We start from the raw sequence: 27,960 nt of genomic DNA on the forward strand, positions 1-27,960 counted from the left end.
TAGATTGGTTTAGGTCTTTTTTATCAGGTCGCAGCTTTAGTGTACAGATAAATAATTTTGTTTCCTCTTCCGCTCCCCTGTTCTGTGGGGTCCCACAGGGATCGATCCTGGGGCCTGTCCTATTTGGAACGTATATGCTTCCACTGGGGAGACTAATCCACAGTTTTGATATCTCATATCATTTGTATGCTGATGATATCCAGCTCCGCTTCTCTTTCAAACCAAACGAGATAGGTCAGATTTCCAGACTTCTAGACTGTATTAGTGCGATCAATGCATGGTTGGCTGAAAATTTCCTGCAGCTAAATAAGGACAAGACCAAGGTGCTCATTATCGCTCCGGATAGTGTCACATCCACGATAAAAAATAGGATTGGCCCTCTCTCCTCTGCCGTCCGCCCTAGCCTACGTAACCTAGGGGTCTTTTTTGACCACTCTCTTTCACTAGACGTCCATATAAAACAGCTCTCTAAAAAATGTTTTTTCCACCTACGAAATATTGGCAAACTTCGATCCACACTCTCTCTTCCTGAGATGGAAATGCTGATTCACGCCTTTATATCGTCACGATTAGATTACTGCAATGCTCTTTTCCCACTGCTCAGTAAATCCGCTCTACGCCGCGTGCAGGCCATTCAAAATGCTGCCGCGCGCTTGCTCACCAGGTCAAACAGGAGTTGTCACATCACCCCGGTACTCAAGTCACTTCACTGGTTACCTGTTGCCTATAGATTCCAGTTCAAAATCATCACCCTCACCTACAAAGCACTACACTCTCAGGCACCTGTTTACATCTCGGACCTACTTCACCCCCTTACTTCTGCTCGTTCCCTCAGATCCAATGATCTAAACCTGCTTCAGGTTCCTCGGACACGCCTCAAGACCCGTGGCGACCGAGCCTTTGAGGCCATGGCCCCTAAACTGTGGAACAGCCTGCCTCCGCCCCTTAGATCGGCTGGTTCTGTGGAGTCCTTTAAACGCCTCCTAAAGACTCACCTGTTTAGAGAGGCTTTCAAAGATTGTTGATTGTTGATTGTTGATGTTTTATTTAAAGATGTATCTTTAACAACGTGGTCCATTTGTATTGTGTAGGATATTTTGCAGTATTGTTTACTGTCCTGAACACTAGTTCAGTGACCTCTATTTTTATTCTCGATTCTAATTTGTATTCTCTGTATTTTCTTTTGCTTTGTAAAGCACTTTGTGATTTCGGTCTGTGAAAGGTGCTCTATAAATAAAGTTATTATATAAAAAAGTAAACAGTTTTGCAGACATTCATTTAGTTTAACAGTTATTGAGAGTTGATTTGATTTAAGTTGTGGACCAGTGATGTCGTTTGTGCATGAATGACATCACTGGTCCACAACTTAACTCCACTCAACTCTCAATAACTGTCAAACTAAATTAATGTCTGCAAAACTGTTTAGAGTTTTCGGATAGGTGGGAGATCATGTGCAAATTAAATCCCCCCCCCCCCTCCTTTAAGGCTTCAATTTAGATCCATATTCATAATTGCAATTGACAAAGAACAGGAGAGAGATGCCAGGCTGAGGAGAACAGGAGAGAGATGCCAGGGTGAGGTCTCATAGAACAGGAGAGAGATGCCAGGGTGAGGTCTCATAGAACAGGAGAGAGATGCCAGGCTGAGGTCTCATAGAACAGGAGAGAGATGCCAGGCTGAGGAGAGCAGAAGAGAGATGCCTGCAGGGTGAGGAGGTCTCGCGTTCATCCGCCCCCTCATTCTCCAACTGCTCCCAGGGCCTTTCCTTTCCTCAGCACTCCGACCTCGCTCACCGCCCACCCTGCCTACATCTCTCCATCGCTCTCCCTCTTCATTCATCCATGTTCCGACGAGCAGTGTTGGGCAAGTTACTGAAAATTAGTAATTAGTTAGTTATTTGTCTCAAAATGTACTTTAATTACTTTACAAAATACTGCATAATAAAAGTAATTAGTTAAAGGGAAAGTAACTTTTGCATTACTTTTAAAAGTCTGCCTCGATTATCTTATTAATGCACATATTTTAGTGTTACTCTGGCACAGTGTGGGACAAGACATACTGTCAAATTGTATCTATCATTGTACCTGCATTGGATACTTGAACATTAATTTATTGGGGAGGCTTATAGCCTAGTCAAGGTCATTAGCGTCTGGGGCTTATAGCCTACTCAAGGTCATTAGCCTCTGGGGCTTATTCACCTTATGTAGCCACACCCATTTGACCCGGTTGTGTGGCTGTGTCACGACTTCCGGCAAAAAAAGAAAAGAAAAAGAAAATGTTGGCTGCTCCAATATCATCTAACTCTGAATTAACTAATAATTTAACCAATTGTATGTAATATACAGAATAAAAGCAAACGGCAATGTCTAAGAATGCAACGCCATGTAACTAGCTCGTTAATTCTCGCATTCAAGGGAATTACGTTAATGTCTGCGGGTCTTATAGACGTAGGTGGCTCGCACTGCGCTCGGAGGAGACTAAAAACCATCTGAAGCTTTCTATGTTGGAGTCCAGGTAGCCTATGTTTTGTACAAGGACATCTCTCAGTGTGTTGCTGTTAACTGCCCATTTTGTTGTTTTCTTTTTGTTGATCTCATCCGACTTGATTTGTATCACTCAGACCGCAGCTGCAGGCGATGTTCAACGCATTCCTGCTCTAAAAACAACTTTTTTCTTCTGACGTTCTTTTGTATTTCGCGCCGTGACCACCGGAAGTGTTAACACAACCCAGAAGAATTTGGCCCAAACCCACGTATGAACATAAGGTGAATAGCCTACTCTTTTCTACTACTTTTCTGATTAAAGGTACTCTGTGTAAGAATCAGACTCTCACTCCACCATCGCTACTGCTCTCTCAGTCAAAACCACCAGCTGGATGCAACAAGCTGTTCCCCTCTCTGGAGGGGGTTGAAAGTCATTCTGGGAAATGTAGGAAATCACTGTTGCTAATCCAAACAACCCCATTTGAATCTCTCACACACACACACACACACACACACACACACACACACACACACACACACACACACACACACACACACACACACACACACACACACACACACACACACACACACACAGTAGTGACAGTCTTGTCTATACATGATTGAACTCACTGATTGAATCTCCAAATATAATTTTCTAATTTTCCATTAGAGCTCATCAACCAAGCCCAGAGGGAGGCTTCATTAAGGCAATTTAATGATTTCATTCATTAAGGTGGAAATGATTTCCCCATGCCTCTGACTGGGTTTGGCCCACTGGCTGTGATGTTAACGTGGGATAGCACCTCTGTTTCCAGCCACATGCTCCAGGCCTGGAGATGGTCCGGCTTTCAGCAGGCTTATACTGATAAAATACAGGAATGGATTTAGCCTTTCCTCCAGAATCTCATTTCGTTTCAGGGTGGAAAAGCCCCAGGGGTGTCAAAACTCAATTAGCCTATTTCACATTACACCCAAAGCAGCCATTTTGTGTCTAAAATGCAGGAAGTAACACAATATACAAATTAGATGTATATACAATTGATATCAGTGCATGCCGTCTAATTTTTATATTGTGTTACTTCCTGCATTTTATACACAAAATGGCTGGGTGTAATGTAAGATAGGTGCATTTCAGCACCACCGTCGGCTCAGAGGGAGAATGAATGGTTTCCTTGATGAATCAATGCTGCAGAACATGATGACATCACCGCGTTGACTACAGAACTTCTGGGGCCGGTTGCACCAACTGGTCTTACACTGGTCTTAAGCTAAGTTGGTCGTAACTTTACGACCTACAGCTACGCCGGTTGCACCAAGACGACTTAAGCCTTATTTTCACTAAGACCAGGCGTAACTCCTACGCCTCGTCAGGAGGAGGCGTAGAGCCTGCCTGTAACAGAGATCTCCGCGGAGACCTTTTTGACCGTCATCGTCGTAACATCGCCAGTTCGCCGTCTTTGAAAGCACGACGTTAGATTATAACTAACTACTTGTGTGGCTTAGCCTTCCCAAATGTTGGCGTTAATTCTTTTAGAATTTAATACATAGAATTGGGAACGTTACATTCAATTTCATTCAAACTCCCTGACACTAATCGCCACCGCCATTTTCCCCCGGGGCTTCCACAGGAGGAGGGGGGTGGGAGGAGGGAGGGTGTAGTGACGCACATACAGTAGTGGGTGACGGCGCGAGGCACATGTGGGCCAATCAGAGGGCATTCCCCGACAATTCACATGAACGCGCATTGCTATGACCAGCGTAGTTAAGACCAGAGTAAGCCGTGTTGGTGCAACAGGCGTAAGTCCATGGTCTTAACTAAGACCGACGTAGGAGTTACGACCAGGCATAGTTAAGACCAGTTGGTGCAACCGGCCCCTGAATGTCTAAATGAGGCATAGGATATACCACTGGAAAGCTGCCTTACGTGAGTTTTTAAATCATATTGATAAGATTAAGGGTGCAAAAGTTATTAAACATTTAATAATAGCTTTAAAAACCAAACGTTGCGTACGAAGGCTTGATGCGTTTCGGCATCAAGCCTTCGTCAGGAAGTCAAACAGATATCTGTTTGACTTCCTGACGAAGGCTTGATGCCGAAACGCCTCAAAGTTTGGTTTTTAAAGTCTATTATGACATTGCCATGCAAATAAAGGCATTTTAACCTTTTTAAAATGAGTGTGCCTTAGACAACTTTTTGAGTCCAGGAAGCGCTCCTTCCTAAACATTTTTGATTTAATGATATCTATTTTTAGCCGCGGGTGGCTGTCTCTGTCTTTGCGCAGCATAGAATTGCATTGCACAAATTGTATTCTTTGCTAGCTCTTGCGGGCCACATAAAATTAGGTGATGGGTCGGATTTGGCCCGCGGGCCTTGAGTTTGACACGTTAGACCGTGGGACACTAAAACTCTCCACTGACACCCAGGATGAAACTAATAAAACAGGTTAAAGTCTTCTCATCATCAATCAATCAATCAATCAATCAATCAATCAATCAATCAATCAATCAAACTGCATCATGGATGACACTGCCCGGACCAGATCAGACCCCCCCCGGCCCCCATAAAAACCTGGCCTGATATATCAGACTAACATTAGCTCCAACACACATACAGTAGAGGTTGTATAGACTCGCCGACGTTACTACCACAAGTCAATGCCTACCGGGAGACTTCACCTACTCGTCACATGGTTTGAGACATGCGCTGCCCCAGGCAGCAGCCTACCAGAGCTGCTCTTCTCATCTTGTGTCTTTTTAAATCATTTATATTTATTAACTTTTTCTACATTTATTTTTAATCAAACTAGTATGCTATGTTATTTGGCTTACGCACGTTTGTTGTTGTTTTTATCGCTATTGAAGTACTTTTATTGTTGCGAGTGGCTCCATTGCTTACTAAGGGTACAGGGGTCAGCTGATGAGCCTCTGACAGCACCGTGTGACCTGCGGCGCGAGGCCTGAAATCCCCAAGGAGCTGTGGAGGAAATACAGGGGCTGCAGAGCCGAGGAGACGATGGTAAAGGCAGAGAAGACGGATCATAAAATATACAGATGCGCGCTTGCTATCCGGGGTTTAGCGGCTTCCAGTTGGTGCGCGCGGGCAGGAGTTGTAGCGAGAGTGGTGGCATGATGAAAGGAGGTAGGGGAGTCGCTATTCACGTGAACAGCAGACACACATTAACTGTCCCAAGTTATTTTAGCGATTATTTTAAAAGGGTTAAAGACACACACACATACTCCACTAGAGGAAGCCCCACTGACATTGTACCAGCAAAGTACAACTTGCACGTATACAGGGACTCTTTTGTCTACTCTGCTGCAGTACTCTGGAACAGCTTACCAACAGAGATAAAAGTAGTGAGTAACTTAAGCAGATTTAAGACAAATGTAAAGGTAAAGGTAAAGTAAAGGTAAAGTCCCACTGATTGTCACACAATGTGTGAAATTTGTTCTCCGCATTTGACCCATCCCCTGGGGGAGCGGTGAGCGGCAGCGTGCGCCGCGCTCGGGAATCACATGGTGATTTAACCCCCCAATTCCAACCCTTTGATGCTGAGTGCCAAGCAGGGCGGCAAATGGGTCCCATTTTTATAGTCTTTGGTATGACTCGGCCGGGGATCGAACTCACGACCTCCCAGTCTCAGGGCGGACACTCAGACCACAAGGCCACTGAGCTGGTATTATGTGAAATGTGAAAAAATGGCTCAGTGGGGGACATTAGTTATAGGCTGGGGTCTGTTTTAAGGTAGTTGTATTGTTTAATGTATGTGTTGCTAGTGAATTGTGTTGAACTTATGTTGTCTGAGTACATCTGTGCCTCCCTTCTCCCCTTTCCCCTTTACCAACAAGGAAATGTGTCAAATAAATCAAATCAAATCAAATCAAATCAAACCTTACGGTGAAATAACGTGTGCAGGCCAGGCCGGACATCCAACTGTCTCTGTTCATATTACATGCCCAGAGAGTTTTGCCAAGCCATTACGATTGTGTTTACATTCTCCCATGTCCCGGGCTGCTGTCATCAACTCAGTGACTCAACTCAGACTGCTATTTTTTAATACCGGCGGTGCACCACATGACGGCTAGTCGACATCGACCCAACTGTATTAATAGAAAGGTCAACTTGAAGGTCAACTTGAAAAAATCAGGAGTCGTGGAACCCCTAACAAACAAACACACACACACACACACACACACTACATAATAAATAGGCTTGCATGAAGCATGAAGAAGGAGAGATTGACGGACTTCACAGACTATTTTAAGTGGTTGCCATGCCAGCATCACAGCAGTCAGTGACTCCTTGTTACAGCACAAGATCCATGAATTATTCAACACCTTTAAGAGGAAAGCAGGCATCATTGAGGAATGTAACCATCTCAGAGACATGTTTCACTCAGATGTTTAGTTTATATGTTTCTGTTATTAATTCATGATTATTTCAGTTCATACAGTCATTAAAAATGATTAAAGACCTAATATAAATAAGATGGTAATTAGGGGTGGGAATCGCAGAGTAACTCACGATACGATACTATCATACGATACTTGGTCCTCGATAACGATCGTATTATCACGATACAGCACTGTTTTGCTCCACGCCTCGTTCTGTTTTGCCCGGCGCTACCCTGCCCCCACCCGCTCACAACTTGCATTGACTTCATGCCTGGCTGCTCGTGTAGCGCGCTGCACGCTTGAAAAATAGACCAGATGCTGAAACTATCGCTGCAGCATGGGTGCAGCGTCGCTCCAGCGTGGCGTGGCGAGGCAAAGCTGGTGTGATCGGTCTCCCCTGTTAACAAGGACGCTGAAATGAAACTGCCTCCGCGCTGCCTTGCTTCAGCGTAGGATTGGCGTATGGTGTGTTTGGGCTGTTACCCTTGGTTCACACCAAAAGCATCTCAGAAGCAGCGTTGAAGCAGCTTCACGAAAGTGTTGAGCAGGGGCCTTGCCATTCACACCAGAAGCACTCTGTTTTGCTCCACGCCTCGCTCTGTTTTGCCCCGCACTGGCCCTGCCCCCGCTCACTTGCATTGACTTCATGCCTGGCTGCTAGATGCCGAAACTATCGCTGCAGCACACATGCAGCGTCACTCCAGCATGGCGTGGTGAGGCAAAGCGCTGTGGCTGGTGTGATCGGTCTCCCCTGTTAACAAGGATGGCGAAATGAAACCGCCTCCGTGCTGCGTTGCTTCAGCGTAGGATAGGCGTCTGGTGTGTTCGGGTTCGGTTCAGTAATGGTGATACACTGCTGCAGATTGGTTGAATTACAGAATAAACTCCCACTAAAGCCCTATGAAAAAAGACCTGTTCTCTTTGCAGCACGTGGCAGAGCAAATTGATGCATCTGGCAGTAAGTTTGAGGGTTGTTTACAATTAATCGTGAACAATGAATTAATATGCACAAACGATTAATTAATATGCACAAACTTTAATAGGGGGGACTTATCGCCCTTTATGTATTTGTAGCAACTCGTTATCAGGCTCTGATGTCATGATAGTTTGTTGAATGCCAATGCAATTCACTTGTGCCATTAAGGCTATATTGACAGGCTAGTTGAATGCTCCTATTGTTTTTCATTGTCTTGCGTTATCAAAGAATTCCACTCTGGAACCTGGTTTCACTTTCTTGTGTTTTCAGGCGCCAACAACACCGTGTAAAAGGAAAGCCCAAACGCAACAAAAGTTTGCCATTTTATGAATTTTGTCTTGTAAACTATTCCTGAAACAGCGTTGAGTTTGGAGATCCTGGTCGTCCTTGATGAAGCGATTTTAATGATAGAGAGGCAGAAAGCAGGTCAAACCTCCCACAATCATATCTGCTGTATCGCGGCCTCGTTTGCAATTCTAATGGATTTCCGATGATAATGATACTGCTAATCACCTTATGATTAGAACATCTCTGCTGAGACAGAGAGCGCTGTAACCAGATAAACACACACACACACACACACACACACACACACACACACACACACACACACGGTTCAGCGTTCCCAACCCTGGGGTCGTGACCCTATTTGATCCCAAGTGCGGTCACATGGAATTAAAATCAATAGGCCTACAAATAATAATAATTATTATTATAACAAAACAATTTAAAAACAACTCAGCAGGATATTGTTAACTGCACTCGGCATATCTTGAATCACACAATCACAAGGCAAAATATTTCTGTGTTTTGAATATCTGGGGTCACTCGAGTTTAAATTAATGATCACTTGTTTAAATGAATGCTTCATTTTCCCTGTGCACCGCACTTCCATTTAAAGGTTGTATGTGTAAGTGAATTCCCCGTAATGTAACTTAAAAAATGACACCAGTCTGGTCTCTCCTTCCAGGCGTTCAGTCTCTGTGGTGATATGTGCAGACATCAGGAGGTCTCGGGCCGAGGTTTCATGGAAAATCCAAAGGATGTGACCTGACTGCGCGTTCCAAGCCTGCCTCTCAGCAAACCAGAGAAGAAGATCCACAGGCTAGCCTAGAACAGGCTAACCTAACGTTAGGTAAGAAGTCCACGAATGCAAACGACCCGCAACAACACAGAGACAGAGTCCACTGCAAAGTCCACCTAAGCATAAAGAAAATGTGTATCTAGTGAAGCCTGTCTGGCCAAACGGCAGCAATGTGACCAACATCGAGGGAAACTAGAGTTGGGCTGTGTTTTTGCTTGTTATGTTAGCTGCTGTTTACCATGAAACCTACAGGCAATGTACACCAGATACGTTACGGCTGTGTTGGGGATCCGGCAAAACTGACGGATAGACTCTTGCCCATGTTAATTGATGGGCGATGAATGCAGTACGGAAGAATTACGCACCTGTTCTATTTTTGTTGGATCCCGCATACGTCTGAGAGATTACATGAGTGTAGGTCTGTTCGCAGCCGTACCGGAGCCGTACCGCATCTGTTCCGGAGGCGGTGTACATTAGCCTTTGCACTACAGAAGACCTGATACCTCTGTGTTGTTACCAGAATAAAGCTAATTCATCCAATACTGCTGAACACAGTAGGCAAAGAGCAGCAGTGTCCTGGGATGGTGGAATAGAGGAAATCAGATCATTATAAAAAAAATTGTGGATAATGTAACTTTTTTAAATTGCAAACGGAAAAAACTTCACCATCTGTTTTATTTAATGAGATAAAGTTTCCAGTGTGTTCATCTCACTTTAACCATTTTTATTGCAGCAAATGGGACTGTCATAAAAACCTGTCATAAATGTTGCATGCACTTGACAATTCATGTAATAGAATATCACGCATTTGTGCGATACTATAACGATATATTGCCAAACAAAATATCATGATACTATGCTGTATCGATCACCCCCCACCCCTCCACCACCCCACTCCACCCCTAGTCGCAAATATGCCTAAAGTTACTAACGTTATGCTTTTGAAACAATGTTTGGTTGCAGTAACAGATCAAGTGCCTGTTCGGTGCCACACCAGCCCCAGGAAAGCAGGCTGCTCCTGGCTCATGCTAACATTATGCTATCCACAGCCAACACAAGCCAAAAACCACAACCAAACAATAACGTCCGCTAATTCGTCCAGAATCCCGGCAGTCCAGGCAAATGACTTGCAAATGACTTTTATCAGCTAATGTTACGAAGCAACCAATGCCAGGTACATGCTGTGCTGTTACTGTTTTGGCCAGGCAGCTGCTGGGCTCGTGCGAGTATGGCGCAGTCAGCACAGGTTGCTGACTGCAGTTACCCTAACGGCCACCGGTGTCAGTAAGAGTCAGAAATTACACATAGCCCCTTTTACTCCAAGTTGCAAACAATGCCTGTTGGTCACTTTTTTAATCTGAAGAACAGGCGGTCCACAAGAGTCTCTTTCATTTATTTAGATTTTAATTATTCATTCATTGTCTGATGGACAGAGAACATGGAAGACTTCTCCTGCTGTAATCTTCCACATGCTGTATTTTCTCAGATCTATACTACAGTATTTGTTATTCTCCACCTTTTGATAATAATCTCATCTCCTCTATTCCACCATCCCAGGACACTGCTGCTTTTTGCCTACCATGTTCAGCAAAACCAGGTCATCATGCGTCTGTGCTCGCACCTCACTTTAATAAGCAGTACTCTGTGAAGGGGCAGAGGCAGACAGACAACCACCGCTGCCAAACAAACACACCGCTGCTGTCTGCAAAGACAAATGCTGGCAGCATGCAGGTATTTTGTCAATGCCAGACTCCTGTACAGGCACTGTTAAATTATGCATATTGATTGACATTGCCTCTCCGTAGGCGTAAAAAAAATCTAGCTACACTGCCTGGACTGGGATATTTCTGTAGCAGAAATGTGCTGGATAGAATCAAGCCTAAACAGACAGCTGTGTGTGTGTGTGTGTGTGTGTGTGTGTGTGTGTGTGTGTGTGTGTGTGTGTGTGTGTGTGTGTGTGTGTGTGTGTGTGTGAGAGAGAGAGTAAGAGAGAGAGAGAGAGAGAGAGAGAGAGAGCGATATCATTAGAATTAAAGGAATAGTTCAGATATTTAATTTAACATGGGGTTGTATAAGGTACTTATGGATAGTCAGTGGTTTACAGTACTGTAGATGGCGGTCGGTGCGCTCCGCGTGAGAGAGCAGCCATGGCACAGAAGCAAAGCAATGTACTCGTGTGAGTGGGGCCAGCAGAAAAACATTAACGAAGGCCCACCTAAACAAATCAATCTCAGTTGAGTTTAAAGGAGGACTTACCCCCTAGATATGTATTAGAACAGTGATTTGAAAATACCTATGGAAAAAACCAAGAAATGACATATGCTCTTGTCTATACTGGACTCTTTGGCTGTGCTCAAGTCGAGATTCTTTTTCGGAAATCGACGCCATTACAGTTTGCCTACTGCCTCAAAAATAATTTATTTGAGAGGGGCAATATCTCTATAAATATCAACAACTAGCCAACGCTGTTGGTCTGTATGGAAACAGAAAATCTGAAAATGGTTTTAAGTTATATCAATTTGGTAATTCAGTGGCGAACTAGAAATTTAATTATTTTTCTGCATGTATCTCTATGGAAACTACTCAAACTACGTTACGGGAGCAAAGTGACATGGGCTCGTTAACAGCAGCACACCCACAATAGGACAAACCTCTCGCTCTGGGGTAACACAATGCGAGATTTCTCCATGTCATTCCCTCGTACAACTAGCGATAAACCGCGCAATGAAATCCGTTTTTAATTTGCGTTTTGGGGCTTTTCGTGATTCTTGTTGAAAGTTACAGCACCTATAATTTTTCCTCTCAGGGCGCAGAGCAGGACAGAGCTCTTCTCCTCCTCGGAGCACACACACACAGACAGAGCCAGTTGCTCTGCTCTGCTGACTGAAAGCCCCCGCCTCTCACTGCTGCTGTGTGCAGTGTGCGCGCGCCCCGCGGGTGCATGAGCGAGCAGACTCTCGTTTGACTGGCCGAGAGAAAGTGCTTCCAAGTCGGACTGATAGCCGCGGAAATGTCAGACTGTGCACAGAGAGCACTGGAGAAAGTGCTCCAGACAGCAAAACACACACACAGCGAGTCAACCCCCCCCCCCCCCCCCCGTTGCTTGTACACAGTGACGATATTACAGTAGCCGATGTGTTTAGACCAGCTTTGTCACGTTGTCACGTCGTAGTATAGCGTTATATTTTACATGTGCGCTAAACTGCGACCATATTTGTTTGCGGAAATATCAGACTGCTCTCTCTGCTCTCAGAGAGCCCAGCTGCTGCTGGCCTGCTGCGCGCGCCGGCGGAGCTTGGGGCTCGTCCATGTTACAGTACGACTCTCTCCCGCCTGCCTCTGGGCTGGAGACAGTGCTTGCAACTCGGACTGATAATATAAACATCATCATTCGAGCTTATCCAGGTAAGATATCAATAAAGTAATGACACATTCAGCAGGAAACTAACTATAATTAAGACATGTGCCAACTTTGACGACGTTTGGTTCAGTATTTTAAGAGCAAACTTCAATAGAAATAGGCTTGGAGTTCTGAGGAGCCGAAAGGGTACAGGGGGGGTAGGGGAGTAATTATCTTGAAATCCCATAGTCTTTGGGTCACCGTGACGTCACGACGTGTCAAATATCCCATTCATTTGAGAAAAAAAAAAAAGCAGTGTTACACCCTTAGAGGGCGCTTATGCCAGGTATGCTGCTGAAAAATGATACAAATGGTAAAATGGCAACAGTTTGGTGTCAAATGTGGAAATTCTGACCAGAATTCTTCACACATCACCCCCAAAGTCATATATATTGGTTAAAAGCTGAAAAAAAGTGTTTTGGAGGTAAGTTCTCCTTTAAGTGTGCGTTGCCGCTATATTAACAACATTTTCAGCACTTTACCTTGCAATCAAACAGCCCTTCCTTTGGCACTACATCTTCTCAACCGTAGCACTTCCGCATGCCGCACACGGTAGCACTCCGCAGATCGGTCTTGGAGAAAGGAATATGGAAGTGCTACAGTGTGAGAAAAAAAGATTCTGCACCGTGGTTGTTCGCAAAAAATATATTTTTTTTAATTCTGTAATGCTTTTAAATATGTAATAAATTAATTATTTCACCTATTCTAAGAACAGAATGATCTGAATGGAAACATGGAAAAAATAGTCCCAGCATAGTGTTAGCATGGAGCAATGAGGCTAAAGAGCTAGCAGCCGGGGACACATGGATCATTTTATTAGGCTCGGGCCGATTGTTCACTAATATAAAATATTGCTATATTTGCCGAATAACACAACATTTTCTGCCATTATGCGATAAAATAAAATTTTCTGACAATTTGCACAATCTGCCCTGCTGCTGACCCTCATTTCACTGCTTACTGTACATTACTGGTACTGTTCAGGGTGTTGTATTTTTTTATTTGATTTGAGTTAAGTTGTGAACCAGTGATGTTGTTTGTGCATGAATGACAGACATCACTGGTCCACAATTTATCTCAAATCAACTCCCAATGACTAACTAACTAAATGAATGTGCGAGATGATAAATCAGCATTGTTTTTCGGTGGAGTTCTCCTTTAAGAAGCATCTGTGAATTTTGACACAAGAGCAGTTATACTGGGAGAGACAAAATAATGTACACATGCGCACCCAGCCCCTACCCCCCCCCCCCCCCACACACACACACACACACACACACATACACACACACACACACACACCTACTAGCTGTGCTTTTAGCATGGGGTCAGGCTACAGCACAGTAGGCAAGGCATCCAGACCCAATTACCAGCCTAGTGCAATCCCCCTGTGGGAAGACAGAGGGCGAAGCACCGGCCAATTCAAAAACCATTCACGCACAACAACCATTGACTATAATTGGTCCATTTCCTCAGTAAGAATCTGAAAACCTACACACACACACACACACACACACACACACACACACACACACACACACACACACACACCATGCAAGATGTGCAAAGAGACAACTCGTTTTCATGTTCAAATGACATGGATGTCTTGGCCAACTGCTTGTTATGTCTGCAGAGGGGAAGCAGGCTATTTATACATGTATAAATGCAGTGCCTGTTGCTTCATTTGCATAAGTACAGGGTAACTACCCACTTCTCTCTGTCATGTCTCCGCTCCCTGTCATATCCAGAGATGAGACACAGACACAAGAGAGAGACCTCCCTGTCATATCCAGGAGAGACGCAGACACAAGAGAGAGAGAGACACCTCTCTATCATATCCAGAGATGAGAGGCAGACACAAGAAAGAGAGACGCCTCTCTATCATATCCAGAGATGATGCAGACACAAGAAAGAGACCTCCCCGTCATATCCAGAGATGAGACACAGACACAAGAAAGAGAGACCTCCCTGTCATATCCAGAGATGAGACACAGACACAAGAAAGAGAGACCTCCCTGTCATATCCAGAGATGAGACACAGACACAAGAAAGAGACCTCCCTGTCATATCCAGAGATGAGACACAGACACAAGAAAGAGAGACCTCCCTGTCATATCCAGAGATGAGAGGCAGACACAAGAAAGAGAGACCTCCCTGTCATATCCAGAGATGAGACGCAGACACAAGAAAGAGAAAGAGACCTCCCTGTCATATCCAGAGATGAGACGCAGACACAAGAAAGAGAAAGAGACCTCCCTGTCATATCCAGAGATGAGACGCAGACACAAGAAAGAGAGAGAGACCTCCGTGTCATATCCAGAGATGAGACGCAGACACAAGAAAGAGAGAGAGACCTCCCTGTCATATCCAGAGATGAGACGCAGACACAAGAAAGAGAGAGAGACCTCCCTGTCATATCCAGAGATGAGACGCAGACACAAGAAAGAGAGACCTCCCTGTCATATCCAGAGATGAGACACAGACACAAGAAAGAGAGACCTCCCTGTCATATCCAGAGATGAGACGCAGACACAAGAAAGAGAAAGAGACCTCCCTGTCATATCCAGAGATGAGACACAGACACAAGAAAGAGAAAGAGACCTCCCTGTCATATCCAGAGATGAGACACAGACACAAGAAAGAGAAAGAGACCTCCCTGTCATATCCAGAGATGAGACGCAGACACAAGAAAGAGAGACCTCCCTGTCATATCCAGAGATGAGACACAGACACAAGAAAGAGAAAGAGACCTCCCTGTCATATCCAGAGATGAGACGCAGACACAAGAAAGAGAGACCTCCCTGTCATATCCAGAGATGAGAGGCAGACACAAGAAAGAGAGACCTCCCTGTCATATCCAGAGATGAGACGCAGACACAAGAAAGAGAGACCTCCCTGTCATATCCAGAGATGAGACGCAGACACAAGAGAGAGAGACCTCCCTGTCATATCCAGAGATGAGACGCAGACACAAGAAAGAGAAAGAGACCTCCCTGTCATATCCAGAGATGAGACGCAGACACAAGAAAGAGAGACCTCCCCGTCATATCCAGAGATGAGACGCAGACACAAGAAAGAGAAAGAGACCTCCCTGTCATATCCAGAGATGAGACGCAGACACAAGAAAGAGAGACCTCCCTGTCATATCCAGAGATGAGACGCAGACACAAGAAAGAGAGACCTCCCTGTCATATCCAGAGATGAGACGCAGACACAAGAAAGAGAGACCTCCCTGTCATATCCAGAGATGAAAAAGGAGAGCCGGCACTCACGGTAGGCTAATTGAAAAACAGCCTTTTATTGGGCAGTGAAAAAAATTGGACGTTTCGGCTTCAAGCCTTTGTCAACAATGAGAAAAGAGACACTTTCAGAAATATATATACACACATACATCAAGGAGGGAACCAATCATTATGCAGGGCAGTAATGGGAGAATGCAAGGCACCTGTAGTGCACCCAAGGGTGCGGCCATCAGGGCCGTGTGCAAAGAGAAGTTGTGCAATTAGACCTACAGTAGGAAGTAATTGATGACAGACAGGCAAATCTACCATGAGTCAAGAGCCAAATAGCCTACATCACCAAACAATCACAGTAGTCTAATCAACAAAAAGAAAAAGAGAAAACATAAACACTAAACAAATAAAAATAACAAGATCATAACAATAATAATAATAGTGGAGAAAAAGCAAGTCTGTGAACAAATTTGTATCAAGAGAAAACAAGCAGGTTATAATAAAGAATAATCTTTATAGAAAACAACTTAGAATGAGTTCTTCATTAAGGCCTTTAGGGCTCTCGGTTTGTAATGTGTGTATCCATCTGGCTTCTCTTTGCAATAATGATTGATCTCTGTTTCCTCCTCGCTTAGGTGGGGGGACTACTTCGATTCCCTGGAATTTCAGGGAGCAAACGTTGTGTCCTGCAGAATTAAAGTGTCTAGCCACAGGAGATTTGATGTCTTTATTTCTAATGCAGCTTTTGTGCTCAGAGATTCTGGTTCTTAGTTCCCTGGTAGTTTTCCCAACATAGGATAAACCACAGGGACATTTCAGAAGATAAACTACAAATTTGGTCCTGCATGAAATTCTGTCTTTAATAAAGATGGATTTACCCGTATGAGGGTGACGAAATGTGTCTCCTTTAATCATCGTATTGCACTGAGCACAACTTGTGCAAGGAAAATTCCCACCTGGTAGAGTAGAAAGAAAATTAGTTGGAGGGGTATAACAGTCTGCTCTGACTAGAATGTTTCTGAGGTTGTCAGACCTCCTATTAGCGAAAATAGGGGGTCTCTTGAAGGAATGTCCTACAGAGGGGTCACTTGATAAAATGTGCCAGTGTTTCTGAACAGCTGACTTGATGTCCTTAGAAATAGGAGAGAATGTGGTAGCACACACAATTCTAGACTCCTTTTCGGACGGGCCTGACTTAGGGGTTAATAGGCTCTGCCTGTCCCTGTTCTCAACTTTTTCAAGACAATTTTGGACAATCCTATTACAGTAGGCAATGCAGACCGACCAATCCCAAACGCAGACCGGCGCAACCTTTTTTAGGGGCACCCCGCATCACCAGATCAGCCGCCGCAAAAGAAGACCAACCCGGAGAGGGGGCAGAAAGCATCGGTCGCGGTCGTGGACGCGGACAGGCGAACAGGGGGAAGTATTGAACGTTGTCAATCTATCTAATAAAATATTGACCCCAGATGAACATTCAGTATTGTCTAAAGGACTGTCTTTCGTTCCCTTTAAGTCTGCTGACTCTTTCAAGACTAGAGTAGAACTGTTTAAGTTCTTTAGATCTGTTAAGCTTAGAGCTTTCTTTGATAAACAACCTTCACTTTTCCAGATGGAGATCAGACCTACCCCTATTACTGATGATGACGTAACTGCAGCCATTCCTATTGGTCCAAACTTTAAACCTAGAAGCACTTTTGTACCTCCAGTGAATAACTCTTCAGTCGCTACGTTTTGTAGACTAGTGCAACATGATGTGGGTTCTATGTTTAATTCCAATCAGAATAAAGGGTATTCTAATTTATCATGTAATGAAAGGAAGGCACTTGACTGTTTATCTAAAGATGATTCCATTGTGATAAGAAATGCTGATAAAGGTGGCGCAGTTGTGGTTCAATCTAAAGAAGCCTATAAATGTGAAATTCTACGCCAGCTCTCTAACAGTGAATTTTATAGACCCCTCAGCTGTGATCCTACCATCAAATTCTCCCAAGAGATCAAAACGGTGCTTAGCAAAGCCAAAGATGACCAGCTAATCACGAAAAATGAATTTGACTTTATGACCCAGCAACATCCTGTACGCCCTATTTTTTATACTCTTCCCAAGATTCATAAATCTTGTATTGAACCAGTACCAGGGCATCCTATAGTTGCTGGTATCCAGTCGTTGACTGAACCTATTTCCCAATTTGTGGATTCCCACATTAAAGAAATGGTGTACAAACTTCCTTCCTATTTGAAAGACACCACTGATTTTCTTAACAAGGTATCCTCTGTCGAGGATCTTCAGCCTACAGACTTCCTATGCACCATGGATGTCGTGAGTCTTTACACCAATGTCCCTCACAAAGAGGGCTTGGAAGCCCTCACTCTTTCCCTACAGTCCAGGGAAGATGAAACTCCCCCTACGGGCCTATTAGTTGATCTAAGAAGACACAAGAAAGAGAGAGAGACCTCCCTGTCATATCCAGAGATGAGACGCAGACACAAGAAAGAGAAAGAGACCTCCCTGTCATATCCAGAGATGAGACGCAGACACAAGAAAGAGAGACCTCCCTGTCATATCCAGAGATGAGAGGCAGACACAAGAAAGAGAGACCTCCCTGTCATATCCAGAGATGAGACGCAGACACAAGAAAGAGACCTCCCTGTCATATCCAGAGATGAGACGCAGACACAAGAAAGAGAGAGACCTCCCTGTCATATCCAGAGATGAGACGCAGACACAAGAAAGAGAGACCTCCCTGTCATATCCAGAGGTGAGACGCAGACACAAGAAAGAGAGACCTCCCTGTCATATCCAGAGGTGAGACGCAGATACAAGAAGACTATTTTACAAGTTACTGAACAGAACAGGAGGGCTGAGTGATATGGACCAAAAATCATATCTCTGTATTTTTAGGCTGAATGGTGATACATATCTCGGTATTTTCTACAAAGTGGTCTAGATGTTCAGTTTTAAGTCGAAGCCACATGATGCCACAAGCACTTTTATTAAAACAACTCTGATCAAAATAGAATGCAAAGACAGGGTTTCCTTCCTTGACTACTGGTGCTTTCACAAAATACTGACACAATAGCCCTTTTCTCACATGCGTACCGGAAAATTACCTGTAAGTCAATATCGGACATTTCCCTTCACACTTCGGCTCGCGCATGTGGGAATCTATCAGCGAATTTTCCTGTATGTTGGGGGGGGCGGGGGGAGGGGGGAGCTTATTTGGGGGGTCGGCAAAACTCGAAATAAGTTCGCTTGTCAGTTGTCACACAATAAATCACACTCGTTTGACTCGTTTGACCGCCAGCGTAATCAACACAGCCGATTTTCCCCTCCCCTCTCTGCTCGAGAGCAGCAGCCACGGACAGACACAGCGAATGACACAGCAAATGCACAAGCGAAATGTGGAAGTAGTTTGCTTTGATGTGCGCGAATGATTAGTTGATGCACTTTGAAGAAGTTGGGATCCGTGTCTGAGAGAAATAGTTGCTGGTTCGATGTTTATCCGTTCACCTGCGTTGCGTTGAAGCACTTTTTACAGACTGGCTTTGTTTGATGTGTCCGGGGTTGCCTTCGGAAATCAGCAAGCTGACATACTGCTCTTATTAGGCTATCACAAGATCATTTCGCCAGTTTGCTTTAATGTGCGCGAATGATTAGATTATGCCCGCTGGAACATTAAGCAACGTGTGTAGGCTACTCCTTGCCCATGATTGAAGGACCGCTGTCGCGGAAAATGACTGGAACCGTTTCCACTTGCGTCTCCTTAAGAGCATACCGCTCTTCTGACTGGGTCGAAACTGGTGAAATGTCGGGGACGACGGGGTCGCGCTTATACCGGCACGGCGCCTTTCTCACATGCAGGCATTAGACCACGTACCGGTCATTTTGCGGTACAAAGCGCATGTGGGAAAAGGGCTTATGAGATTTTTTGATAAATCATTATCAGTAATGTGGATAATAATGACTAAGTGGGTAAAGGCAAATAGCAGAACAGCTAGAAGAGTCTGGTAAGTTCAGAAAACTACATCACTTTAATGCAGCCTTTAAAACCAGGAAAAGACAACACTTGTGCCATATCACCATATCCAAAATCTAAGACGATATCTAGTCTCATATCACAATATCGATATAATATAGATTTATTGCCCACCTCTAGTGTGCAGTAAACGGATGGGTTTGGCTGCAAAATGAGTTTCACAATCAGACTGAGACACTGTCACACCGCCAAAATTACAGGAGCAGCCCCCCTCCATGTGGAGACTGGAGGTGTGTGTGTGTGGGGGGGGGGGGGGGGGGGTGCACGCTGGAGCTCAACTCAATACCTTTTTCATCAAAGCTAATTGGGGGGAAAGAGCAAGAAAAAGAAAGAGAGCGAGGACACCTGCTCTCTCATTCCCTCTCTCTCCTCCCTTCCATGTGACGATGTCTGCCCACCCCCTCCTGAGAAAATGAGAGAGTGAGAGCATGTGATAGAGAGAGAGAGAGAGGGGGGGGGGGGATAGAGCCTGCTTGTGAGAGGGGAGGGAGAGAGAGAAAGGGGGAGGGACAGACAGACAGAGAGAGAGATGGGAGGGACAGACAGAGAAAGAGAGAGAAGCACAAAGAGCCAGTTTGTTTTCAGCTCTCTCACACTCGCTCTCACAGTGCAACTGCTGACAGCACCCAAGACTCTCACAAAGCTGGCACCACATACACAAGTGACGGGGAAAAAGAGAAAGCTTTTCTTTGTACTGCACGACACAGATACACACACACACACACACACACACACGGGCGTGCAGGCGGGAGGCTGGCTTGCAGCAGAGGGAGGGCGTGTGGAGAATGGAATGGAACCTCAGAAGGATGGAGAGTGAACTGAGGCACATCAACCCGGACCTGCTCCAGCCCAGCAAGAGCTTCAAGAAGCCATCGTCTGGGACCATCACCCTGAACGTGGGCGGCTTCCTGTACACGGCGCACCGCACTACCCTCGTCAAGCACCAGGGGTCCTACCTGGAAGAGCTGGCCAACGGCAAGAAGCCTGTGCAGCACACCGATTCCATGGGTAACCTTCTAGGGCTGGGCTGGGCAATATAGCCATATTCACTCCCTCCAGGAAATGTGATTTTGTGATGGCAATAATTAATGCAAATTAAACCAATCTGCGCAATATTTGCGGAGGCTTGCAACTTTTCTAAATTCCTAAAACAACTGCAAAAACAGCAAAACAGATTCCTCAACTTGCAATTTTTGCTAGTTCCAGCAATTTTACAGCAAAAAAATAAATAAAATAAATAAATAACATCAAACTTTTTGAGAAAAGTTGTCATTAGGTAGTAGTTAGAAGAAAATCCCCTCAACTTACATTTTTTGCGAGTTCCTGTAATTTTATCACAAAAGATTGCATAAAACTTTGCAAATTCCATCGCAATGTTTGAGAAAACCCGCTGCCAAATCCAGCATTTTTGATCCCAACAATCACACAAAAAAACACACAAAATCCTGGAGGGACTGGATATTGTATCGATATTGTGATACGAGACTAGATATGGTCTTAGATTTTGGATATGGTAATATCATGATATATGGCATAAGTGTTGTCTTTTCCTGGTTTTAAAGGCTGCATTACAGTAAAGTGATGTCATTTTCTGAACTTAGCAGACCCTGCCTTTACCCACTTAGTCATTATATCCACATTACCAATGATTATTCATCTTACAACTGAACATTTAGCCCACTTCATAGAAAATACTGAGGATATATACTGCCCTGCAAAGCCAAAAGGGGGTAACTCACCAGAGTGTAGAACTGAGAAAAATGACTTTAAAGTTTTGTTGTTGTCCAGCCAAATGTATTGTAGGAAGAAAACTGGAAATGTGTTAATTATTTGTCTTTTTAATGTAGTTATTTATCTACATAACTTTTTTTTAGCTCAAACTTGACCTTTGACCCTTATTTGGAAGTTACCTTACTCTGGCTTTGCATTGTCTGTAAAATAATAAGGGGTGATGCCAAGCAAAAAGACAGTAACTTTAATTTGATCCTTCACTTGGTTGCTTATCACTATATAAAACCAGTATATATGATAATAATGATAACATAGACATGAAGTCTCATGTTCATGGCACAATTATGCTTAATATAATATATGTATAAATATAATATAACTAGATTATCAGGCCGCTACACATCCTTCAAGCCTAGTTTGGTGGGACTCTTGTTGGCCTGTTGTTGGGTGTCTGTGTCTTGGCGCCTCGGGGGTTAATGTCGTATGAGCTGGCTCCTCGGGGGTTGATGTCGTATGAGCTGGCACATCTGGGGTTAATTTCATATGAGCTGGTACCTCAGTGGTTAATGTTATATGAGCTGGTGCCTCGGGGGTTAATGTCATATGAGCTGGCACCTCTGGGGTTAATTTCATATGCGCAGCGCCTCAGGGGTTAATGTCATATGAGCTGGCACCTCTGGGGTTAATTTCATATGCGCAGCGCCTCAGGGGTTAATGCCGTATGAGCTGGTAGCTCAGTGGTTAATGTCATATGAGCTGGTGCCTTGGGGGATAATGCTGTATGAGCTGGTACCTCAGGGGTTAATGTCATATGAGCTGGTGCCTCGGGGGATAATGCTGTATGAGCTGGTACCTCAGGGGTTAATGTCATATGAGCTGGTGCCTCGGGGGATAATGCTGTATGAGCTGGTACCTCAGGGGTTAATGTTGTATGAGCTGGCACCTCGGGGGATAATGCTGTATGAGCTGGTACCTCAGTGGTTAATGTCATATGAGCTGGTGCCTCAGGGGTTAATGTTGTATGAGCTGGCACCTCGGGGGATAATGCTGTATGAGCTGGTACCTCAGTGGTTAATGTCATATGAGCTGGTGCCTCTGGGATTAATGTCATATGAGCTGGCGCCTCGGGGGTTAATGTTGTATGAGCTGGTACCTCGAGGATTAATGTTGTATGAGCTGGCGCCTCGGGGGTTAATGTTGTATGATCTGGTACCTCAGTGGTTAATGTCATATGAGCTGGTGCCTCGGGGGTTAATGTCATATGAGCTGGCACCTCTGGCATTAATTTCCTATGCGCGGCGCCTCGGGGGTTAATGTTGTATGAGCTGGTACCTCGAGGGTTAATGTTGTATGAGCTGGCACCTCGGGGGATAATGCCGTATGAGCTGGCACCTCTGGGGTTAATTTTATATGAGTGGCGCCTCGGGGGTTAATGTTGTATGAGCTGGCACCTCCAGGGTTAATTTCATATGAGCGGTGCCTCTGGGGTTAATGTGGTATGAGCTGGGGCCTCGGGGGTTAATGTTGTATGACCTGGTACCTCAGGAGTTAATGTTGTATGAGCTGGCACCTCAGGGGTTAATGCCATATGAGCGGCGCCTCTGGGTTAATGTTGTATGAGGTGGCACCTCCGGGGTTAATTTCATATGAGCGGTGCCTCTGGGGTTAATGTGGTATGAGCTGGCGCCTCGGGGGTTAATGTCGTATAAGCTGGCACCTCTGGGGTTAATTTCATATGCCCGGTGCATCGGGGGTTAATGTGGTATGAGCTGGCGCCTCAGGAGTTAATGTTGTACGAGCTGGCACCACGGGGGTTAATGTTGTATGAGCTGGTACCTCAGTGGTTAATGTCATATGAGCTGGTGCCTCGGGGGTTAATGTCATATGAGCTGGCACCTCTGGGGTTAATTTCATATGCGCGGCACCTACTGTCCATGGCGGCACCTCGTGGGTTAATGTTGTATGAGCTGGTACCTCGAGGGTTAATGTTGTATGAGCTGGCACCTCGGGGGATAATGCCGTATGAGCTGGTACCTCAGGGGTTAATGTCATATGAGCTGGTGCCTCGGGGGTTGATGTCATATGAGCTGGCGCCTCGGGGGTTAATGTTGTATGAGCTGGTACCTCAGTGGTTAATGTTGTATGAGCTGGTACCTCAGTGGTTAATGTCATATGAGCTGGCACCTCTGGGGTTAATTTCATATGCGCGGCGCCTCGGGGGTTAATGTCATATGAGCTGGCACCTCTGGCGTTAATTTCATATGTGCGGCACCTCGGGGGTTAATGTTGTATGAGCTGGCACCTCGGGGGATAATGCCATATGAGCTGGTACCTCAGGGGTTAATGTCATATGAGCTGGTGCCTCGGGGGTTGATGTCATATGAGCTGGCGCCTCGGGGGTTAATGTCATATGAGCTGGCACCTCAGGAGTTAATGTTGTACGAGCTGGCACCACGGGGGTTAAATTTGTATGAGCTGGCGCATCGGGGTTAATGTGGTATGAGCTGGCGCCTCGGGGTTAAATTTGTATGAGCTGGCGCATCGGGGTTAATGTGGTATGAGCTGGCGCCTCTGGGGTTTATGTGGTATGAGCTGGCGCCTCAGGGGTTAATGTCATATGAGCTGCCATCTCTGGGGTTAATGTTGTACGAGCTGGAGCCTCGGGGGTAAATGTGGTATGAGCTGGTGCCTTGGGGGTTAATGTCATATGAGGTTCAAGATTCAAGATTCAAGATTTTTATTGTCACTCCATGGTACAAGTATCACGTGTGAAATTCTTGTGCTGTGGACTCCGTTTACAACATAGTACAAATATAACAGGGCATATGAGTGCAAAAACAACAAGAGACACAACAAGCAATAAGGCAGTATAGTGATAAGACAAGTCAGAGACAGTGGCATATTCACTGCACATAGGTGCACATGTCATGTGCATACTTTAGACGTGCTTAAACATTTAAAATTCTGCGTATTTGACATACAGGTGCAAATATCATATTCCTTATTAAACATACAATTAAACTCGCCGTTTTAAATTCGGCGTATTTGACATACAGGTGCAAATAGCATATTCCTTATTAAACATACAATTAAACATTAGACATACGTAATGGTAGCAGCTACAGTACGGTACAGTACGGCTACTACACTATTTGTGTATGTTAAGGAGTCTCGTGGCCTGCGGGAAGAAACTGTTCCTCAAGCGATTTGTGCGTGCTTTTGGAACCCTGTATCTTCTCCCTGAGGGTAACAGGGAGAACAGGCTGTTGTGGGGATGGTTTGTGTCTTTGATGATCTTCAGGGACCTCCTGAGGCACCGCTGTTTATACAGTTCATGCAGTTCTGGCAACTCACATCCTGTTACGTGCTGGGCCGCGCGTCTCACTCTCCGTAGCGCCCTGCGGTCCATGGTGGTACAGTTCCCGTACCAGGTGGTGAAGCAGCCAGTCAGCAGGCTTTCAATGGTGCCTCTGTAGAAGTCCCTAAGGATTTCTGACCTTAGCCCAAATTTCTTCAGGCGCCTGAGTCCGTGTATTCGCTGTTGGGCCTTTTTGACAACAGTGGCGGTGTGGCCGGCCCAAGTCAGGTCCTGGTGGATGTTGACTCCCAGGTACTTGAAGCTGTCCACCCTTTCCACCACTGTGCCGTTGATGGTGATTGGGGGGTGTGTGCCCCCCCCCCCCTCCTGTAGTCTACAATGATCTCCTTGGTCTTGGAGACGTTCAGAGAGAGGTAGTTGTCCTGGCACCATTGTTCCAGGGCCCCCACCTCCTCTCTGTAGGCCGTCTCGTCGCCCCCCGAGATCAGCCCCACGACTGCTGTGTCGTCTGCAAACTTCACGATGGTGTTCGAAGTTTGAGTCGCCACGCAGTCGTGGGTGTAGAGGTCGTACCAGAAGGGGCTGGAGACGCACCCCTGGGGCGCTCCTATGCTGATGGTCAGTGGGGAGGAGGTGAGGTTGCCCACCCTCACCACCTGGCGGCGGTCTGTCAGGAAATCCAGGATCCAGTCGCACATTGCTGTGTTTAGTCCCAGATCCTTGAGCTTGTGTACCAGCCTGGAGGGTACTATGGTGTTGAATGCTGAGCTGTAGTCCACGAACAGCATTCTTACATAGGTGCCTCGCGGGTTAATGTATAAGGGTTAGGGGGTTAATGCCGTATGAGCTGGCACCTTGGGAGTTAATGTGGGTGGTGTGGGTGTTTGTGTGGGCAGGTCCGCCCATAAGGGGGGGTAAAGGGGTAAGCTTCCAGGGGCGTCGCCACTAGGGGGGGTGCTGGAGCCAGGCAAAAAAACACACAAAAAAAACACAATTTTTTATTTTTTTAACACTAAAATATATCTCCCATCCTGAAAATGCGGCAACTAATTAATTTTTTTGCAAGGAGTCGAACAAATACACAAAACACAGCAGCAGTAACAAGGCATGCTTGGGCAGGAGTGCTCCTGTGGAAAATAGTGCCATTGATGTAATCCCCCATCCGACCAGTGCAGTGAGAGGCAGCAATGTGCCGCAAAGCATCTAGTCTGCCGGAAAGCCAAAAGAAGAAGAAGAAGAACAAGGCAGGTTTGGGGCGGACCATTTTGCTTGGGGCAGCAGCAGCTAGAGGGACCATTTATGGTGTAACACACAACACAGACAGGTGATAGCAAACAAAACAAGACCGGTGAAATGCCAGGAGAAAAACAAAAGTCAGGATGCCAAAATCGCGAGGCAAAAAAAAGCGGGAGCAGGCAAGGGCTTTAGACCCAAATAATAATCTGTTAACAAACTTTTTTCAGTCAACTCCGAAAGCTACAGCGTTAATGAGTAAAGCGCGTGCGGGGGAGGGGGACATAGTGGCTGGACCCTTCCAGGGGCACTGCCATCTCTCTGGGCAGCCTTGTGTGTGGGTGGGGGTGGTATTGGTCCGATGTCACAATCATGACATTAGGCCTGCCCAGTAATGTAACTCATACCTCAACTCAACCTGAGCATTCTGGTGAGTTACCCTCTTTTGGCGTTGCAGGGCAGAGCATTCAGAGTGCAGTCAAACCAAACCAAACAACCGTAACTGATGTTACCTCAGTCTTGCTTGGCTTTTCTAGGGCTTTTGGAAGTTACTGTAAATATGACCCCCTATGATAGAGAATGAAATTCCACAGCCAAAAGGTAAACAGTGAACCACTTGAAGGAAACCAGTTGAAATGAAATTATGAATACGTCTGTCTGTGTATGTACACAGGTTATCCAAATATGATGTCTATCTGTGTATGTACACAGGTCATCTAAATATGAAGTATGTCTGTGTCATAACTATATGTAACTAAAATGGAAATGTATATGAATATATTAATAACTAGTGATTGTCCAAATAAAGGCTAATGTGATGTAAATTTTCTCTATCACCTTATTTTCTCCAAAAAACAACACAATTGACTCAAGATATTTTTCCACATGATAAAGCAGATCTTCAATGTCCAAAAATGACAAAAACTAATTTTTGACAAAAATTTAGTTACCCCCTTTTAGCTTTGCAGGGCCACTTTCAGCCTAAAAATACAGAGATATAATTTTTGGTCCATATCACTCAGCCCTAGTTGTTCTGTTCAGTAACTTGCAAAATAGTCTTTAACCAACATGAAAAAGAATCATGATAAGATCGTGGATCAGGATCCTGCCTGGAAAAACAAATCATGATATGATATTTTTGCCATATCTCCCCACCACTAGGCAACCCCTTTATTGACAGAGATGGCCCCGTGTTCCGCCACGTGCTCAACTACCTCCGCACGGAAGACCTCCAGCTGCCCGATGACTTCCGGGAGGCGGGGCTCCTGAAGCGGGAGGCTGAGTTTTACAGGCTGAGTGAGCTGGTGGATGCCGTGCAGGATTGGGAAGGCCAGCGGGCGGCCCGGCGTGAGCCCGCCTTCCTGGAGGTGACCGACAGCCACGAGAGGTCGCACGGCCTCAAGGTGTACTGCAGCGACCCCGCCTTCATTGAGGGGGTCAAGACGCGGCTGGTGCAGATCTCCAAGAGCCGTTTGGACAGCTTCCCCGAGGAGTTCGAAGTGTCGTCCAACGTCATCCAGTTTCGCCACTTCATCAAGTCAGAGCCGGGCTCGCGCCTGGTGCTGAAGGAGGACAGCACCTTCCTGTGCACGCTGGACTGCCTGAAGCTGGAGACCGTGATGCTCGCTCTGCGCGCAGGCTTCAAGATCATCACCAGCCTGGACTCCAGCAAGGGCTCCGTGGTGGCGGCCGAGGCCCTGCACTTCGTCAAGTAGGACGGGAGGAGAGAGGAGGAGAGGAGACTAGCCCCTATTGTAAAAAAAAACATCCCCGATCATGTGACCTGACATTCTGTTTCGCTCTACATATCAGTCTGGACTTCAAAGATCTGGACTAGCCAAATCCAATTCAAATCCACTTGGAAGAGCTGCGAAAACATCTTCTTCCCTGGTGCATACTCTTGTTCTTGTTTCATTGTCGTTATTCACCTTATGTTCATACGTGGGGGTGGGCCAAATTATTCCGGGTTGTGTTAACACTTCCGGTGGTCACGGCACGAAATACAAAAGAACGTCAGAAGAAGAAAGTTGTTTTTAGAGCAGGAATGCGTTGACCATCGCCCGCAG

At 45.5% G+C, this 27,960-nt stretch overlaps 2 protein-coding genes across 2 annotated transcripts in view; one reads left to right on the top strand and one right to left on the bottom strand.

Moving 5' to 3' along the window:
* Positions 1 to 27,960, bottom strand: part of LOC310777812 (general transcription factor IIF subunit 2-like) — a gene marked incomplete at its 5' end in the record, with an annotated part of 98,519 nt that overhangs the window by 34,549 nt on the left and 36,010 nt on the right. The gene's annotated exons all lie outside the window — the stretch shown is intronic.
* Positions 20,397 to 27,609, top strand: kctd4 (potassium channel tetramerization domain containing 4; the record flags this gene model as incomplete). The annotated part of the gene is made up of 2 exons (XM_083638614.1): positions 20,397 to 20,619; positions 27,056 to 27,609. 2 exons carry the CDS (start codon positions 20,397 to 20,399, stop codon positions 27,607 to 27,609), a joined length of 777 nt encoding a protein of 258 aa, XP_083494740.1.

This window comes from Poromitra crassiceps, assembly GCF_964638095.1.
Source record: "Poromitra crassiceps genome assembly, chromosome: 6".
NCBI lineage: Eukaryota > Metazoa > Chordata > Actinopteri > Beryciformes > Melamphaidae > Poromitra > Poromitra crassiceps.